The following is a 20,072-nucleotide window of genomic DNA, read 5'->3' as shown; positions in this document are numbered from 1 at the left end:
GCTTCAAAGTCACTAAGAAAGGCACAGGATGCATTTGCTAGAAGGTGGAAGAGAATTAAAGTTCAAAGTAAATATACTATCAAAGTATGTATCTTTTACCATATACTATCTTGAATGGACAAGATGGCACCAGTGACAAACGTGACTAACAGCAACATCCTGCAGACAGTCCACAAAACCACTTCTTCTCTATTGCATCCGGTGCTCTCGGTGTGGCCTCCCCTACATCGGCTAGACCCGTCACAATAGACAGGACCTCCCGGTTGCCACCCACTTCAACTCTGCCTCTCATTCCCATCTAGATATGTCCTTACATGGCCTCCTCTACTGCCATGATGAGGCTTAACTCAGGTTGGAGGAGCAACACCTCATCTACTGTCTGGGTAGCCTCCAGCCTGGTGGTATGAACATTGAATTCTCCAATTTCTGGTAATTTCCTCCCCCTCCCCCTTCCCCTATCCTAGGTCCCTCTCCCCTTTCAACTTTCTGCTCCTTTACCTCTACAGTTCTTTCATGCTTATTCCCCCCCCCCCATCCTTCCTCTGATTGGTTCTCCATCTGGCGCCTCTAGCCCTTCCCCCTCCCCTATCTCTATTACTGGGCTTCGGCCCTCTCTTCCCCCCCATTCCTGATGAAGGGTCTCGGCCCGAAATGTTGGCTACTCTTTTCTCACAGATGCTGCCTGACCTGCTGAGTTCTTCCAGCGCCGTGTACCGTATTCTTTGATCCACAGCATCTGCAGTTGTATTTTTGTGTTTTGATTCGTTACTCCGCTGCAAAATCTCTTCGAGGTATGCCTACCCTGAAGGAGTTCAAATCTTCTCTTCGACGGGAGTTCAGTGAGACCCTCGCTCACTGCCCACCCTCCGTTATCTCCACCTCTTCGACCACATCCTGACCCAGACACGGTACCATAGCCTTGTCTCATTTTTGGGAACGTGCCTCCGCCACCATCTCATACCGAAGGGATTCCAGCTTCGGTTCCAGACTTCCCAGTTCGGGCCCAGCGAGGATCCTAGGTACCACCATTTTGTTAACCAATGCTCCCTCTGTTTCTCCTGTCAGATTCTCTGAGCCACGCTTTCCGCCATGCGGAGATACCTGCGGTTCCTATCACTGTCTCTGCCCCACTCTGAGCCACGCTTTCCACCGTCTGCCATGGTCCACTATTCCACTTCATTCTCCGTCAGATTCACACCTCCAACCGCTGTTTCTTCTCCTTCCTCACATCCAAGAAGGATTACAAGCTTGCTCGCTTGCATCCCACGAGGACGACTGCCTCCAGCCCGGACTCCTACTTCTCAGACCTTCAGCACGTCGAAGAATCATCCACCTGGGACTCCGACCCCAACTGGCACCAGCCCCCAGCAGACAATGAACTCTCTCCCTCTCCGGACTCTGACCACAGATTTGACGTCCTGCAGGCTATAAGCTCTGGAGGCCCCAGCTCCAGGTCCAGGTCAGACCAGGATCCTATCAGTGCTGCTGCGGGGTCCTGCCGCCTGTCCTATTCCCCTGCTACCTCCTATTCTCGTTGTGACTCCCAGCCTTCCCTTCGTCCCTCATCCCCTCTCAATCCCGCCGATCCCTCATCCTCCCCTCTGCCCGCTCTCCCTGAACATCCCAACACCCCTCCTCCCCCTGAGACTTCCCACTTCTCACCCTCCCTTATCCCCAGTCCCAACCCTTGCCGTGTCTTCACCATCCCCCCTGGCCTTCCCTTATCTGAGGCAGAACGCTCTGTCCTCAGTAAGGGCCTCAATTTTGTCCCCCTCAGTGAGTTTCGTGCCCGCCATGATGCTGAACTCTTCTTCCACCATCTACATCTCCGAGCCTACTACTTCAACAAGGATTCCCCCTCCCCCCAGTGATGATCCCATTCTCCTGATTTCTATGCTCCTCCTCCTCCTGGACACCCCCATCGGGCCTTCTACCTGCTCTCGACCTTTTCATCTCTAACTGTTGCCGAGACATCAACCGTCACAACTTCACCACCCCTCTCTCCTATTCTAACCCCACTCTCTCTGAATGCACTGCCCTCCACTCTCTCCGCACTAACCCCAACCTCACCATCAAACCTGCAGACAAAGGTGGTGCCGTAGTAGTCTGGCGGATGGACCTCTACCTCACTGAGGCCAAACAGCAGCTCTCCGACACCTCCTCATACTTACAACTGCCACAGGACCCCACCAAAAAACATCAATCCACCGTCTCCCGCACCATCTCCACCCTCATCAACTCCAGACACCTTCTTCCCTCAGCCAAAAAACTCATAATTCTCAAACCCTGCACAGCTCGGTTTTACCTCCTCCCCCAAGATCCACAAGCCCTGACTGTCCCGGCAGACCCATAGTTTCAGCCTGCTCCTGCCCCACCGAAGTTGTGTCTGTCTCCTTGGACTCCATTTTATCCACCATAGTTCAGACTCTCCCCACCTACATCCAGGATACATCCCATGCTCTTCACCTCTTCAATAACTTCCAATTCCCCGGCCCCGAACACTTCATTTTTACCATGGATGTTCAATTCTTATACACCTCCATCCCCCATCAAGAAGGCCTCAAAGCCCTCCGCTACTTTTTGGGTAACAGACCCCACCAGTTCCCCAGCACCACCACACTCCTCCGGTTGGTGGAGCTTATTCTAACTCCCAATAACTTCTCCTTTGGTTCTTCCCACTTTCTCCAGATCAGGGGCGTAGCCATGGGCACTCGCATGGGCCCCAGCTATGCCTGCCTCTTTGTGGGTTATGTGGAACAGAAAATGCTCCAAATCTATACTGGCACCACTCCCCAACTTTTCCTCCGCTACAATGACGACTACATTGGTGCTGCTTCCTGCACCCATGCTGAGTTTGTCAATTTCATCAACTTTGCTTCTAACTTTCACCCAGCCCTTAAATTCACTTGGTCCATCTCAGACACTTCTCTGCCCTTTCTTGATCTCTCGGTCTCCATCTCCGGAGACAGACTATCCACTGACATCTTCTACAAACCCACTGACTCCCATAACTATCTTGACTATACCTCTTCCCACCCTGCCCAATGCAAAAATGCCATTCTCTATTCCCAGTTCCTCCGTCTCCACCGCATCTGCTCCCAGGATGAGGCTTTCTGTTCCAGGACTTTTCAAATGTCCTCTTTCTTTCAGGATCATGGTTTCCCTTCTGGCGTCATCAAAGATGCCCTCACCCGCATCTCCTTCACCACCCGCACTTCAGCCCTTAACCCATCCTCCCGTCACCACAACAGGGACAGGGTACCCCTTGTCCTCACCTACCACCCCTCCAGCCTCCGGATCCAACACATTATCCACCGCAACTTCCGCCACCTTCAACAAGACCCCACCACCAAACACATCTTTCTCTCCCTGCCCCTCTCAGCTTTTCACAGGGATCATTCCTTCCGCGACTACCTGGTCCACACGTCCCTTCCCACAGAACTCCTACCCGGCACTTATCCCTGCAAGCGCAAATGCTACACCTGTCCCGACACCTCCCCCCTTGCCACTATTCCAGGCCCCAGACAGTCCTTCCAGGTGAGGCAACACTTCACCTGCGAGTCTGCTGGAGTTGTCTATTGCATCGGGTGCTCTCAGTGCGGCCTCCTCTACATCGGCGAGACCCGACGCAGATTGGGGGACCGCTCCGTCTGTCACAATAGACAGGACCTCCTGGTTGCCACCCACTTCAACTCTGCCTCTCAGTCCCATCTAGATATGTCCATACATGGCCTCCTCTACTGCCATGATGAGGCCAAACTCAGGTAGGAGGAGCAACACCTCACCTACCGTCTGGGTAGCCTCCAGCCTGGTGGTATGAACATTGAATTTTCCAATTTCTGGTTATTCCCTCCCTCTCCCCCTATCCTAGGTCCCTCTCTGCCCCTCTCCCCTTTCAGCTTTCTGCTCCTTTATCTCTACAGTTCTTTCATGTATATCCCCTCCCCTCTTTATCCTTCCTCTGATTGGTTCTCCATTGGCGCCTCTAGCCCTCCCCCCTCCCCTATCTCTATTACAGGGCTTCAGCCCTCTCTTCCCCCCCATTCCTGATGAAGGGCCTCGGCCCAAAACGTTGGCTACCCTTTTCTCACAGATGCTGCCTGACCTGCTGAGTTCTTCCAGCGTTGTGTACGTATCCTTTGATCCACAGCATCTGTAGTTGTATTTTTGTGTTTTCACTTATTCTCTTTCTTCTTTTAAATATACTTCTACTACTAATTTGTGTGTGATTGGAGCCTTTAATGTACATTTTGATAATGAGTTTGTGGACTGAATGATCAATCTGGCGTTTTTGCTTCCCCCAAGGGAATTCGGGATGGTTGAGAACAGAGCATGTGGCATAATAGCACAACATAAACCCGTGATCAGCTCCAATTCTTGACAACTCACCGACTAAAGCGTCGACTAAGATTGAAATCGATGAAGGTGAGAGCAGAAGGCAAGTGGGTGGGTGCTCAGTGCCATCTACCTGCATTTGACTGTTTACCTCTCGCTGCTGCTGGAGGAAAGTGCAGGTGTCTTGGGTCTTGGGGAAGGTTTGATTGGTGTGATTTGTGGATTGAACTCATTTTAGAGGACTCTGCATTTCATGTTATATGTGTTGCTGGTTACTTCTTTTTTGTTGCTATTTTGTGCCATTTTGACTGGGGCGGACTGGCTCTGCGGCCTGCAGTCAATGAATGACACAATGCAAAACTGAAATGAACTGAACTAAGCTAAATGTTCCTCAAGGACTTCAAGGACTCTGCAGTTTGATGGTTAATATTCTGTGGGTTGTTCACTGATGCTTTGCTGTTTTGCACGATTTGTTCACTTTTTGTGCATTGGGTGTTTGATTTTTTTGAACTGGTTCCATGCTGTTTTTTTGTTTCGTGGCTGTCTGTGGGAAGATGAATATTAGGATTGTATACGACACACATACTTTGATAATATATGTTCTTTGATTCATTTTCTTGCAGTCACTTACAGGAAAACACCCTGAATACCCTGCCACTAACAAGGTCTCATAATTAGGACAATGAGTTGTTTACTGTACTGTTTACCTGTGCTGAACACTACATGCATCTTGAATTATATTTGCTATATCTGTGGTAATATTTCACTTTCTATTCTGTATGTGATATATATTTTGTGGGTGCACTGTGGTCTGACAAACATTGTTTTGTTTGTATATACGTACAGTCAGATGACAATAAACTTGAAAAATAAAGAAATCTAATAGAATTTATGAAAAACTATACATAAACAAAGACTGACAAATACCTAATGTGCAAAAGAAGACAAACTATGCAAAGAAAAGTAAGTACTACTGAAAACATGAGTTGTAAAGAATCCTTAAAAGTGAGTCTGTAGATTGTGTTAGCAGCAAGGCATTTGATAAGGTACCCTATGCAAGACTTATTGATAAAGTAAGGAGGCATGGGATCCAAGGGGACATTACTTTGAGGACCCAGAACTGGCTTGCCCACAGTAGGCAAAGAGTGGTTGTAAAAGGATCATATTCTGCATGGAGGTCGGTCACCAGTAGAGTGCCTCAGGGATCTGTTCTGGGACCCTTACTCTTCGTGATTTTTATAAATGACCTGGATGAGGAAGTGGAGGGATGGGTTAGTAAGTTTGCCGATGACACAAAGGTTGGGGGTGTTGTGGATAATGTGGAGGGCTGTCAGAGGTTACAGCGGGACATTGATAGGATACAAAACTGGGCTGAGAAGTGGCAGATGGAGTTCAACCCAGGTAAGTGTAAGGTGGTTCATTTTATCATCATCAAATATGATGGCAGAATATAGTATTAATGGTAAGACTCTTGGCAGTGTGGAGGATCAGAGAGATCTTGGAGTCCGAGTCCATAGGACGCTCAAAGCAGTTGCGCAGGTTGACTCTGTGGTTAAGAAGGCGCACAGTGTATTGGCCTTCATCAATCGTGGAATTGAATTTAGGAGCCGAGAGGTAATGTTGCAACTATATAGGACCCTGGTCAGACCCCACTTGGAGTACTGTGCTCAGTTCTGGTCGCCTCACTACAGGAAGGATGTGGAAACCATAAAAAGGGTGCAGAGGAGATTCACAAGGATGTTGCCTGGATTGGGGAGCATGCCTTATGAGAACAGGTTGAGAAAAGTCTGCCTTTTCTCCTTGGAACGAAAGAGGATAAGAGGTGACCTGATAGAGGTGTACAAGATGATGAGAGGCATTGATCATGTGGATAATCAGAGGCTTTTCCCCAGGGATGAAATGGTTGCCACAAGAGGACACAGGTTTAAGGTGCTGGAGATGTCAGGGTTAAGTTTTTTACTCAAGAGAGTGGTAAGTGTGTGGAATGGGCTGCCGGCAACGGTGGTGGAGGCAGATACGATAGGGTCTTTTAAGAGGCTTTTAGATAGGTCCATGGAGCTTAGTAAAATAGAGAGCTAAAGGTAAGCCTAGTAATTTCTAAGGAAGGGACGTGTTCGGCACAACCTTGTGGGCCGAAGGTCCTGTATTGTGCTGTTGGTTTTCTATGTTTCTATGTTAGTACAGAGTGGAGATGAGTGAAGTTATTCACAGTGGTTCAGGAGGCTCAGGGCTGTTTAGTAATAGTTGTTGCTGAACCCATGTGGTGTGGGTCACAGGCTCCTGTACCTCCTGCCCGATGGTAGTAGTGAGAAGAGGGCACAAACTGGATGGTAGGGTCTTTGATGAAGGATGCTGCTTTCTTGCGGCAGCGCTGCCTGTGAATGACAACAGCAGTTGTACAGTGTTTCCATCATGCTTCTCCATTCCAAGAAAACTCCAGCAAATGCAACAATTAGCATTAAGACTGTCCAGCTTGCTGTATTGGACTATTTCCTTTGCTTGTAATTTATATAACTACTTATATACATGTAACTGTTGAATATTGTTTATAGTGCTCACAGTATTTATCTGCAGTTGTTCAGTGTACCCTCTGGTGGTTGCAGTTCTTTGTATCATTCTGGAAAGCTCTGGAAGCTTCTCTGGTGTTGTATTATTTGAATTGGGGCTACCTGATTGGTTAACTCTTATCAATGAACTTAAATAGAAAATCTCTGATCTATGGTTATAAAAACAGCTCATCACAAGACTCTGCCATCTTTGCTTCTTCTCTCCCTTCCATGACCCACCTCTGCTCCTGTTATTGTGTGTTTTCAATTCTCTCTGTGCTATTAACACTTAATAAAACGATCATGAAGCAACAAATTTTGTGCCTCATTCTTGAATTGCCAAAGAACCTTGGATTATAAACATCAAAATCCAACAAGCCTATAATCCCAAAGTCCTGTCAGTTCAAAACTCTGATCCATCCCATTTCTGAGTGCATACTGACTCAGTGCACATAGATCCTCATGGCATAATATTCTGAATATTTGTGACCTCTTAAGAAATATCTTCTCTCCTTAGACATAAACACGCACAAAATATTGGAGCAACTCATCAGGTCAGCTAGTACCTATGGAGGGAAACAAAATAATTGATATTTCAGACCAAGACCCTTCAGCAGGACTGGAAAGGAAAGGGGCAGGAGCCAGAATAAGAAGTGGGGAGTGCAAGCTGTAAGGTAATAGGTGAAGCCAGGCGAGGAGGAAGGTGGGAGGGATGAAGTAAGAAAATGGGAGGGAAATGGTAAAAGCAGTAAAATACGGAAGAAGAAGTTATCTGATAGAAGACAGTGAGTTATGGGTGAAAGAGGAGGAGGGGAACCACAGGGAGGAAATGGAAAAAGAGATGGGGGAGATTAGAAACTATTGGAATTTGAGAAAATAATGGTCATGCCTTCAGGTTGAGGGCTACCCAGATGGAATATGAGGTGTTGCTCCTACAACCTGAGTTTGGCCTCATTCTGACAGTAGAAGAGGTCATGGACCAACATATTGGAATGGGAATGGGAAGTGGAATTAAACAGCCAACACCTTTTCCAATCTACAGCCCTAAAACCAAGATGCAAGGAGAAACAACACCACATTAACCCAGGCAAGCGTCCCTCAAATCTGATCTTTGAAGTAAGATCACTCCTTGCTTCCAAACTCAATGGATGAGATGAGAAAGGAGAAGGAACTGCAGAGATTACAAAAGGAAATGGGTAATGTACACATAGATACAAGGGATTCTGCAGATGCTGGAAATCTTGAGCAACAGACACAAACTGATGGAGGAACTCAGCAAGTCAAGAGGGCCCAGACCCGTGAAGGGCCTCGACATGAAATCTCGACTGTTATTTCTTCTCCACAGATGCAGCCCAAATTATTAAGTTTCTCCAGCATTTTGTTAATCTTTGTTGCACATCATATGATGCTCTATAACTGATGAGTGGTATTACTGATAAAATACTATCTGATATTGCCCCTAATCAATTTAACAAAATTAACTATCTCTTACCTTGTTACTTGCTTCTGCATTTTGGAATTGAATCCCAAACCAGCTAGAATAACTGAAGCCCTAAAAATAGAACAATAGGTGACCAAATTGGACACAGAAACAGTGCGCAGAACAGTTCATTTAAGAAGGGGAGAGAGTCTGAGCACCAGAAAGCAAGAGCTGAATGATTTTTTTCCCCTCTGTCCTGCACTTTATTATGTGCAGATTATGTACACAGTGAGTCACATGCAGTTTCTAGTCAATGGTAAACTCGGCGATATGGAGAGTTGGTGTGCGGGATACTTTGACAATACTGATACCAAATATCGTGAATGATAGCTGAGTTTATTTCTTGTTGGATATTGCCATTCCTGGGCTCAAACGTTACTTGCCACCTCTCAGCCCAGACCTGTTTCTTTATCCAAAGAATCATGAATGCTCTGGCTCCTTAAAGTTGTCATAGCCAAGAGAGGTAGTGGAGATAAGTTCCCATTACTTATTAAATGGTAGTGTAGTGGTTTGTGCAATGCTATTAAAGCTCAGGGCATTCCTGAGTTTGGAGATCAATTCTGGCATTGGTCTGTAAAGAATCTCTGTGCGTCTTCCGTATGCATAGGTTTTCTCTGGGTCTTCTGGTTTCCTGCCACAGTCCAAAGGCATACCAGGTAGGTTAATTGGTCATTGTAAACTGTCCTGTGACTGGATTAGGGTTTATCAGGTTTCTCAGGGGTTGCTGGTGTGTCGTGGCTCAAAGGGCCAGAAGAGCTAAATCCATGCTGTATCACAAAATAAATAAATGCTCCCAACAGCATGTGTCTCAAATAGCCTCTGACAACCAAACCCAGCTCCTGGCTTTCTCTTGTGGCTTAACTACTAAGCCCAGCGGAACCATTTCTATTGACAAGAAAAGGGGCAAAGGCAGGTTACTGGCACATTAAAACCATTCGATTTGGGTAGGCGAGGCTTGTCAGCCATAGTTGGCACCTCATCTTTGAGAAGGAAATCTCTTTTCTCAAACTTCTGCTACCTTGCAGCAATATCTACTTATGGAGAAGACTTCGGCAGTAAACTCTGAGATAAAATCCAGAACAGGAGTCCTTAAGTAAGTCTCATGTTGAGTTCAAAACTGACTGGTAACTCCTGTGATGCCAGTTTGGTGCCAAACTGTATCAGTTTCTGCCTGTGTTTTGAATTCATCAACTGTGCGGAGAAGGAAGCCTGCTGCATGGGCAACAACTTGTTCTCCATATTGAATTGCCCTGGTTTGTATAGTGGCTTGTGTAGACAGCTAAAAAGCAATATCCATGGTCAACCCTGTTCAACAGACTGCCTACGTGAATGCTGTACAAATTTAGAGTGCCACAGCAGCATAGCATTTAGCATAATGCTTTACAGGGCCAGCGATCAGGGTCTGTAAAAAAGCTTATACATAACCCACGCAGTCACAAGGGCAACCTCAAGGTGCTCTGGCTTCCTCCCACATTCTAAAGATGTGCAGGTTAGGATTAGCAATTTGTGGGCACAATATGGTTCACGGTTAATGGTGAAATGTTTAAAGGGAACATGAGGGGGAATTTCTTTACTCTCTGTACGCTGTGTGAGTGTGCAAGAAGTGGTGGATGCAGGTTCAATTTCAACAATTAAGAGATCGGGTATAGAGGGTCGACAGGACTAGGTAGATTAACTGTTTGGCATGGACAAGATGGACTGCAGAGCAAGTTTCTGTAGTGGTCTAATGAATCTATAAAGGTGGCTGAGGTGTCCTCATTGTTGAAACACACCTGGCTGGAGCCTTGTCTGCCTCGATCTCCTCCAATTTGGCATAAACCTCTGTCAGCCGACTGCTCTCTGTACCATCGCCTCTGCAAGAAAAATTCAGAAAACAGGTTTTCATTTTGTGCAGTTACAAGCTGAACTCCATTATAAACTCACACCTTTTCCTTCATCCACTTCCTTTTCTCCTTGCTTGACTTTCACAGGACACAATGGGTGCTGAACCAGCAGTTCAAGTTGAGCCCAATCTGTAAGACATAGTAGCAGAATTGGGCCACTCAACCCATCAAGTGTACTCTGCCATCCACTGGACTATGAGATCAATGGATTTGTGGTTAAATTTGCAGATAATACAAAGATAGGTGGAGGAGTGGGTCATGTTGAGGAAACAGAGAGCCTGCAGAGAGACTTAGATAGTTTAGGTGAATGGGCAAAGAATTGACTAAAGAAATGCAATGTTGGAAAGTACATGGTCATGCACTTTGGTGGAAGAGACTATTATTTAGATGGGGAGAGAATTCAAAATGCAGAGATGCAAAGGGACTTCGGAGTCCTTGTGCAGGACCCCCTAAAGGTTAACCTCCAGGTTGAGTCAGTAGTGAAGAAGGTGAATAAAATGCTGTCATTTATTTCTAGAGGTAGAGAATATCAGAGTAGGGATTTGATGTTGAGGCTCTATAAGGCAGTCATGAGACACTAGGAGCATTGTGTGCAGTTTTGGGTTCCTTATTTTAGAAAAGACATACCGATGTTGGAGAGGGTTCAGAGAAGATTCACGAGAATGATTCCAGGAGTGAATGAGTTACCATGTGAGGAACATCTGGCAGTCCTTGGGCTGTATTTCCTGGAGTTCAGGAGAATGAGGGGGGTTCTCATAGAAACACTCTGAATGTTAAAAGGCCTGAATAGATTAGATTTGGCAAAGTTATTTCCCATGGTAGGGGAGTCTAGGACAAGAGGGCACAACTTCAGGATTGAAGGACGTCCATTTAGAACAGAGATGCGCAGACTTACTTTAGTCAAAGGGTGGTAAATCTGTGGAATTTGTTGCCGAGTGCGGCTGTGGAGCCAAGTCATTGGGTGTATTTAAGGCAGAGATTGATAGGTTCTTGATTATCAAGGGCATCAAGTGGTATGGGGAGAAGGCAGGGGAGTGGGGATGTCTGGAAGAATTGGAGCAGCCTATGATTGAACGGCGAAGTCAAATGTCCTACTTCTGCACCCTTATCTTATGGTCTTATTATGCCTGATTTATTATCCCTCTCAACCCTATTTCTCCTGCCTTCTCCTTGTAACATTTGGCACCTTTACTAATCAAGACTCTATCAACCTCCACTTTAAACATACCCAATAACTTGGCCTCCACAGCCGCCTGTAGCAAAGAATTCCATAGATTTACTACCCCCAGCTAAAGAAATTCCTCCTCATCATCTCTGTTTTAATTGGATGTCAATCTATTCTGAGGCTGTGCCCTCTAGTTCTAGACTCCCCCACTATAGGGGAGTCTACATCTCTACATCCACTCTATCTGGGATTTTCAATATTCAATACCTTTCAATGAGACCGACCCTCATTCTTCTGAACTCCATGAGTACGGGCACAGAGCCATCAACCACTTCACATACATTAACTCTTTCACTCCCAGAATCATTCTTGTGGGCCTACTCTGGGACCTCTCCAATCCATCAGTTCCCATCACTTGAATTGAATTGACATTATTACTTACATCCTTCACATACAAGAATAAAAATCTTTGTATTGCTTCTCCGTCTAAACATGCAATGTGCAATTTATAGTAATTTGTATGTACAACAGGACAGTCAATATAACAGAGAAATATAATTGTATCAGTGTGAATTAATCAGGTTGGTGGCGTGGTGGAAGAAGCTGTCCCAGAGCCTGTTGGTCCTGGCTTTTCTGCTGCGGTATTGTTTCCTGGATGGCAACAGCTGGAACAGGTTGTAAATGTCCTGAATAGTGGGAAGTTCACATCTACAGATGCGCTGGGCAGTCCACACCACTCTCTGCAGAGTCCTGCGATTGAGAGAAGTACAGTTCCCATACCAGGCAGTGATGCAGCCAGTCAGGATGCTCTCAATTGTGCCTCTGTAGAAAGTTCTTAGGATTTGGGGGCCCATATGAAACTTACTCAACCATCTGAGGTGAAAGAGGCACTGTTGTGCCTTTTTCACCACATAGCCCATATGTTCAGACCACGTGAGATCCTCGGTGATGTCTATGCCAGTCACCCTCTCAACCCCAAAACCATTGACGTCAACAGGGGCTAGTCTGTCTCCATTCCTCCTGTAGTTCACAAACAGCTCCTTTGTTTTTGCGACATTGAGAGAGAGGTTGTTTTCTTGACACTGTGTTAGGGTGATGGCTTCTTGTCTATAGGGTGCCTCATTATTATTTGAGATTAGGCCAATCAATGTAGTATCCCACTTTCCCAGCAGGGAGTCACCTTGTAGTGAACTGGACCAACTTCTTCTCTGCTCAAGCAGACACAAAGGTCAAAATCAGCACCAGCATCACAGTGTTGAATTTTCCACCCTCCCTTTCCCTCTTCTTCCATTCTTCACTATGGCCCCCCTCTTAACAACTCTCATCTATCACCTTCCTCTGGGGCCTCTCCTTCCCTTTCTCTCATGGTCCACTCTCCTCTATCAAATTCATTCTTCTCCAGCCCTTAGGCTTTTCAATCAATCACCTCGCAGCTTCATACATCACACCCCTCTCCCATCCACCTAACTTCATCTTTCACATTCCAGCTTGTCCTCCTTCCACTCCCCCCACCTTCTTAATCTGGTATTTCCTCCTTCCTTTACAGTCCTGATGAGGAGTCTCGGCTGAAATGTCATCTGTTTATTCACATCCACAGATGCTGCCTGACCTGCTGAAATTCTCCAGCATCTTGTGTGTGTTACTCTGGATTTCCAGCACCTGCAGAATCTCTTATGTTTTGTATATTTCTACTGTCTCTGCTAGGGAGATAACCTAACATTATTAATCACGTCACAATTGCTCCCTTCACTTCATGAACTGTAGAGAAGCCAGCAAAAGTGAATAGGGAACCACTTCATGGAATGTACAGTATATTTAAAGCGGAGGTTGATAGGTTCTATATTAGTAAAGGTATCAAAGGTGAAGGCAGGAAAATGAGGTAAAGAGGAAAAATAAATGAGACAAAGGAGCAGAATTAAGCCACTTAGTCCATCAATTATGCTCCATCATGGTTGAGTTATTATCCTTCTCAACCCTATTCTCTTGCCTTCACTCTGTAACCTTCGATGCCCTGACTAATCAAGGACCTCTCAACTTCCTTCTTAACTATACCCAAATGACTTGGCCCCCACAGCCATATGTGGCAATGTATTCTGCAGATTTATTATCCTCTGGCTGAAGAAATTCCTCCTCCCTTCTGTTGTAAATGGATGTCCATCTATTCTGAGGGAGTGCCCTCTGATACCAGGTTCACCCGTGATAGAAAACACCCTCACAACATTCATTCTGTCTGGACCTTTCAATATTAGATACATGTTCAATGAGATTCCCCTCAATCTCTGGTTTGTTGCCTGTGCCACCTGCCAGTGAAGGTAAGAGCAGGGTGATTTGGTAGGTGAATGTACGGCTGGGGAAATGGCGCAGGGTACAGGGATTCAGATTTATGGATCATTGGGATCCCTACTGAGGAAGTTAAGACCTATACAAAAGGGATGGGTTACACCTAAACCTAAAGAGGGACAATATCGTTGAAGGCATTTTTGCAAGAGCTGTTTAAACTAATTTGGTAGGGGAATGGGAACTGGAGTGATAGTGCTGAAGTTGAGGTAGTTGGTTTACAAACAAAGGCATTCTGTAGACAGACTCCTAGCAAGGAGAGCCTGATGATAGGGCAAAACTGCAGTCAACAGGATAAGTTGCAACATAAAAAGCAGACAAAATTTAAAAGGGTATTAAATTTGAATGCATACATGGTATGGAATAAGGTAGATTGTAGATTGTAGTTACAGATTGGTATACAGGGATCACTGAATCATGGCTGAAAGAAGATTATAACTGGGAGCTTAATCCCCAGGGATATACATTGTATGGAAAGGACAGAAGGGTAGGCAGAGGGGCAGAGGGGCAGTGTGGCTCTGTTGGTAAAAAATGAAATAAAATCATTGAAAGAGGTATGGTTCTATCGTCTAACATGGTCTAACACAGGGTTAGAAGGTGTTGAATTATTGTGGGTGGAGCCAAGAAATGCAAGGGTAAAAACACCCTGATGGGAGCTATACACAGACCCCAAAACAGTAGTATGGAAGTGGTATACAAATTAAAAAGTGAGGTAGAAAATCATGCCAAAAGAGCAATGTTACAATAAACATGGAGGACTTCAACATGCAGGTAGATTGCGAAAATCCGGTTGGTGCTGGATCCTAACAGGAGGATTTTCTAGAATGCCAATGAGATGGCTTCTTACGGTACCTCACAGTTGAGCCCACCAGAGGATCAGCTAATCTGGATTGGGCATTGTCCAATTAACCGCTATTGATTAGGGAGTTTAAGGTAAAAGAACCCTGAGGGACAAGTGATCATAATCTAATCAAATTCACCCAGAAATTTAAGAAGGAGGAGCTAAAGTCAGATGTATCAGTATTCAGTAGAGTAAAGGGAATTACAGAGGCATGCGAGAGGAGTTGGCCAAAATTGATTCGTAAAAATCACTGGCATGGATGATAGCAGAGCAATGGCTGAAATTTCAGGAAGCGATTCAGAAGGTACAGGATATATATATCTCAAAAAGGAAGAAGTATCTTAAAGGCAAGATGACACTACTGTGGCAAACAAGAGAAGTCAAAATCAACAAAAAAGTCAAAGAAAGAGCAAAAAAAGTGAGAAGTTAGAGGATTGGGAAACTTTTAAAAACCAACAGAAGGTAACTAAAAAAAGTCATTAAGAAGGTAAGGATGGAATATGAAAATAAGCTAGCCAATTATATTGAAGAGGATACCAAAAGTTTATTCAGATACATAAAGTGTAAAAGAGGTGAGAGTGGATATCAAACTGCTGGAAAAAACAAATCTAGAGAGGTAGCCGGGGGGTGGGGGGGGGGGGGGTTGGTTGCAGAGTGATCAATGAGAAAACATACAAATTTCACCGTGGAAGACACTAGCAGTATTGTTGAAGTTCCAGGGGTCAGGAGGCATGAAGTGTGTGAAGTCACCATTACTAAGGAGAAGCTTCTTGGGAAATTGAAAAGTCTAAAGGTAGATAAGTCACCTGGACTAGATGGCTTACATCCCAGAGTTCTGAAAGAGGTGGCTGAAGAGAAAAGGGAGGCATTAGTAAAGATTTTTGAAGAATCACTAGATTATGAAATGGTTCTGGAAGACCGGAAGATTGCAGATGTCACCACTCTTCAAGAAGGGAGAGGCAGAAGAAAGGAAACTACAGAAACATTGAAAACTACAGCACAATACAGGCCCTTTGGCCCACAGAGCTGTGCAGAACATGTCCTTACCTGAGAAATTACCTAGGATCACCCATAGCCCTCTATTTTTCTAAGCTCCATGTACCTATCAAAGAGTCTCTTAAAAGACCCGAATGTATCCACCTCCACCATATTCGCTAGCAGCCCATTCCACGCACTCACCACACTCTGAGTAAAAATCTTACCCCTGACATTTCCTCTGTACCTACTTCCAAGTACCTTAAAACTGTGCCCTCTTGTACTAGCCATTTCATCCCTGGGAAAAAGTGACTATCCACACAATCAATGCCTCTCATCATCTTATACACCTCTATCAGGTCACCTCTCATCCTTCATTGCTCCAAGGAAAAAAGGCCCAGTTCACTTAACCTGTTCTCATAAGGCATGCTCCCCAATCCAGGCAACATCCTTGTAAATCTCCTCTGCACCCTTTCTATGGTTTCTACATCCTTCCTGTAGTGAGGCAACCAGAACTGAGCACAGTACTCCAAGTGGAGAGTTGTGTACTTGGATTTTCAGAAGGCCTTTGACAAGGTGCCACAAATGAGATTGCTTAACAAGCTCTGAGCCCATGGTATTACAGGAAAGAATCTAGCAGTGGGTGATGGGCAGGAGGCAAAGAGTGGGAATAAAGGGAGCCTTTTCTGTCTGGCACCAGTGACTAGTCGTGTTCCATGGGGTCTGTGTTGGGACAGATTATTTTTATGTCAATGACTTGGATGTTGGAAATAATGGTTTTGTTGCAAAGTCTGTAGACAATATAAAGATGGGTGAAGGGGCAGAAAGCTTTGAGGAAGTAGAGAGGCTATAGAAGGACTTAAGCAAATTAGGAGAATGGACAAAGAAATGTCAGATGGAATACAGTGTCAGGGCATACATGGCCATGGATTTTATTTTATAACAAATGAAAGGGTTGACTATTCTCTAAATGGAGAGAAAATACAAAAAAACTGAGGCACAAGGGGACTTGAGAGTCCTTGTACAGGATTCCCTGAAGGTTAATTTGCAGAGTGAGTCTGTGGTGAGGAAGACAAACACAATGCGAGCACTCATTTCAAAAGGATTAGAATATAAAAGCAAGGAAGTAACGTTGAAACTTTATAACGTACTGGTGAGGCCTCACTTGGAGTACTGTGAGCAGGTTTGGGCCCTTATCTTAGAAAGAACGTGCTGATGCTGGAGAGAGTTGAAAGAAGTTGAAAAAATTGATTCCAAGATTGAATGGCTTGTCGTATGACGAGCGTTTGATGGATCTGGGCCTGTATTCACTAGAATTCAGAAGAATGAGGGGAACCTCATTGAACCTACTGAATGGTGAAAGGCTTTGATAGAGTCAATGTGGAGAGGATGTTTCTGGGCTGGGCTGGACAGGAATCAAAGTCCTAGGGGGAACATTTGCTACTGCTGTTCAGGAGGCTTTAAACTAATGTGGCAGGGGGATGGGAACAAGTGCAGAGAGACAGAGGGGTGTAAAATGAGGGTAGAAGCAAAAAGTAGGAAGGTGAAAAGTAAAAGTGGCAGGCAGGCAAATCCAGGGCAAAAAGCAAAAAGAGCCACTTTTCAACATAATTGTATAAGGGCTAAGAGTGTTGTAAAATCAAGCCTGAAGGCTTTGTGTGTCAATGCGAGGAGCATTTGTAACAAGGTGGATGAATTGAATGTGTAGATAGTTATTAATGAATATGATATAGTTGGGATCACAGAGACATGGCTCCAGGGTGACCAAGGATGGGAGCTCAACATCCAGGGATATTCAATATTCAGGAGGGATAGACAGGAAAGAAAAGGAGGTGGGGTAGCATTGCTGGTTAGAGAGGAGATTAACGCAATAGAAAGGAAGGACATTAGCCTGGAGGATGTGGAATTGATATGGGTAGAGCTGCATAACACTAAGGGGCAGAAAATGCTGGTGGGAGTAGTGTACAGGCCACCTCACAGTAGTAGTGAGGTTGGGGATGGCATTAAACAGGAAATTAGAAATGCGTGCAATAAAGGAACAGTAGTTATAAAGGGTGACATCAATCTACATATAGATTGGGTGAACCAAATTGGTAAGGGTGCTGAGGAAGAGGATTTCTTGGAATGTATGCGGGATGATTTTCTGAACCAACATGTTGAGGAACCAACTAGAGAGCAGGCCATTCTAGATTGGGTATTGAGCAATAAGGAAGGGTTAGTTAGCAATTTTGTCGTGCAAGGCCCCTTGGGTAAGAGTGACCATAATATAGTGGAATTCTTCATTAAGATGGAGAGTGACATAGTTAATTCAGAAACAAAGGTTTTGAACTTAAAGAAGGGTAACTTTGAAGGTATGAGATGTGAATTAGCTAAGATAGACTGGCAAATGATACTTAAAGGGCTGATGGTGGATATGCAGTGGCAAGCATTTAAAGATCGCATGGATGAACTACAACAATTGTTCATCCCAGTTTGGCAAAAGAATAAACCAGGGAAGGTAGTGCACCCATGGCTGACAGGGGAAATTAGGGAAATCCAAGTCCAAAGAAGAAACATATAAATTAGCAAAAACATGCGGAACTCCTGAGGACTGGGAGAAATTCAGGGACCAGCAGAGGAGGACAAAGGGCTTAATTAGGAAAGGGAAAAAAGATTATGAGAGAAAGCTGGCAGGGAACATAAAAAGTGACTGTAAAAGCTTTTACAGATACGTGAAAAGAAAAAGATTAGTCAAGACAAATGTAGGTCCTTTACAGTCAGAAACAGGTGAATTGATCATAGGAAACAAAGACATGGCAGACCAACTGAATAACTACTTTGGTTCTGTCTTCACTAGGGAGGACATAAATAATGTTCCGGAAATAGTAAAGGACCGAGGTTCTAGTGAGATGGAGGAACTGAGGGAAATACATGTTAGTAGGAAAGTGGTGTTAGGTAAATTGAAGGGATTAAAGGCAGATAAATCCCCAGGGCCAGATGGTCTGCATCCCAGAGTGCTTAAGAAAGTAGCCCAAGAAATAGTGGATGCATTGGTGATAATTTTTCAAAACTCCTTAGATTCTGGATTAGTTCCTGAGGATTGGAGGGTGGCTAATGTAACCCCACTTTTTAAAAAAGGAGGGAGAGAGAAACCGGGAAATTATAGACCGGTTAGTCTGACATCGGTAGTGGGGAAAATGCTAGAGTTGGTTATCAAAGATGTGATAACAGCACATTTGGAAAGAGGTGAAATCATCGGACAAAGTCAGCATGGATTTGTGAAAGGAAAATCATGTCTGACGAATCTTATAGAATTTTTTGAAGATGTAACTAGTAGAGTGGATAGGGGAGAGCCAGTGAATGTGGTATATTTAGATTTTCAAAAGGCTTTTGACAAGGTCCCACACTGGAGATTAGTGTGCAAACTTAAAGCACACGGTATTGGGGGTATGGTATTGATGTGGATAGAGAATTGGTTGGGAGACAGGAAGCAAAGAGTGGGAGTGAACCGGACCTTTTCAGAATGGCTGGCAGTGACTAGTTGGGTACTGCAAAGCTCAGTGCTGGGACCCCAGTTGTTTACAATATATATTAATGATTTAGACGAGGGAATTAAATGCAGCATCTCCAAGTTTGCGGATGACACGAAGCTGGGCGGCAGTGTTAGCTGTGAGGAGGATGCAGGGTGACTTGGATAGGTTAGGTGAGTGGGAAAATTCATGGCAGTTGCAATTTAATGTGGATAAATGTGAGGTTATCCACTTCGGTTGCAAGAACAGGAAAACAGATTATTATCTGAACGGCGGCCGATTAGGAGAAGGGGAGATGCAACGAGACCTGGGTGTCATTGCACACCAGTCATTGAAGGTGGGCATGCAGGTACAGCAGACGGTGAAAAAGGCAAATGGTATGTTGGCATTCATGGCAAAGGGATTTGAGTACAGGAGCAGGGAGGTTCTACTGCAGTTGTACAAGACCTTGGTGAGACTGCACCTAGAGTATTGTGTGCAGTTTTGGTACCCTAATCTGAGGAAAGACATTCTTGCCATAGAGGGAAAAGGTTCACCAGATTGATTCCTGGGATGGCAGGACTTTCATATGAAGAAAGACTGGATCGACTAGGCTTAAACTCACTGGAATATAGAAGATTGAGGGGGATCTTATTGAAACGTATAAAATTCTAAAGGGATTGGACAGGCTAGATGCAGGAAGATTGTTTCCAATGTTGGGGAAGTCCAGAACGAGGCGTCACAGTTTAAGGATAAAGGGAAGCCTTTTAGGACCAAGATGAGGAAAAACTTCTTCACACAGAGAGCAGTGAATCTGTGGAATTCTCTGCCACAGGAAACAGTTGAAGCCGGTTCATTGGCTATATTTAAGAGGAAGTTAGATATGGCCCTTGTGGCTAAAGGGATCAGGGGGTATGGAGAGAAAGCAGGTATAGGGTTCTGAGTTGGATGATCAGCCATGATCATACTGAATGGCGGTGCAGGCTCAAAGGGCCGAATGGCCTACTTCTATGTTTCTATGT

At 44.9% G+C, this 20,072-nt stretch overlaps 1 protein-coding gene across 2 annotated transcripts in view; it reads right to left on the bottom strand.

Moving 5' to 3' along the window:
- Positions 1–20,072, bottom strand: part of abcf3 (ATP-binding cassette, sub-family F (GCN20), member 3) — a 190,980-nt gene that overhangs the window by 69,847 nt on the left and 101,061 nt on the right. For both annotated transcript variants that reach the window (XM_059991476.1, XM_059991485.1), the window contains exons 8-9: positions 10,134–10,214; positions 8,374–8,433 (exon numbers count right to left, since the gene is read on the bottom strand). In XM_059991476.1, the coding sequence (XP_059847459.1) occupies positions 8,374–8,433; positions 10,134–10,214 (141 nt within the window). The remainder of the gene's footprint in view (positions 1–8,373; positions 8,434–10,133; positions 10,215–20,072) is intronic.

This window comes from Hypanus sabinus, chromosome 2 (assembly GCF_030144855.1).
Source record: "Hypanus sabinus isolate sHypSab1 chromosome 2, sHypSab1.hap1, whole genome shotgun sequence".
In the NCBI taxonomy this organism is placed as follows: domain Eukaryota; kingdom Metazoa; phylum Chordata; class Chondrichthyes; order Myliobatiformes; family Dasyatidae; genus Hypanus; species Hypanus sabinus.
Note: the sequence above shows the minus strand (reverse complement) of the source record. Positions and strands in the feature narration are given on the sequence as shown.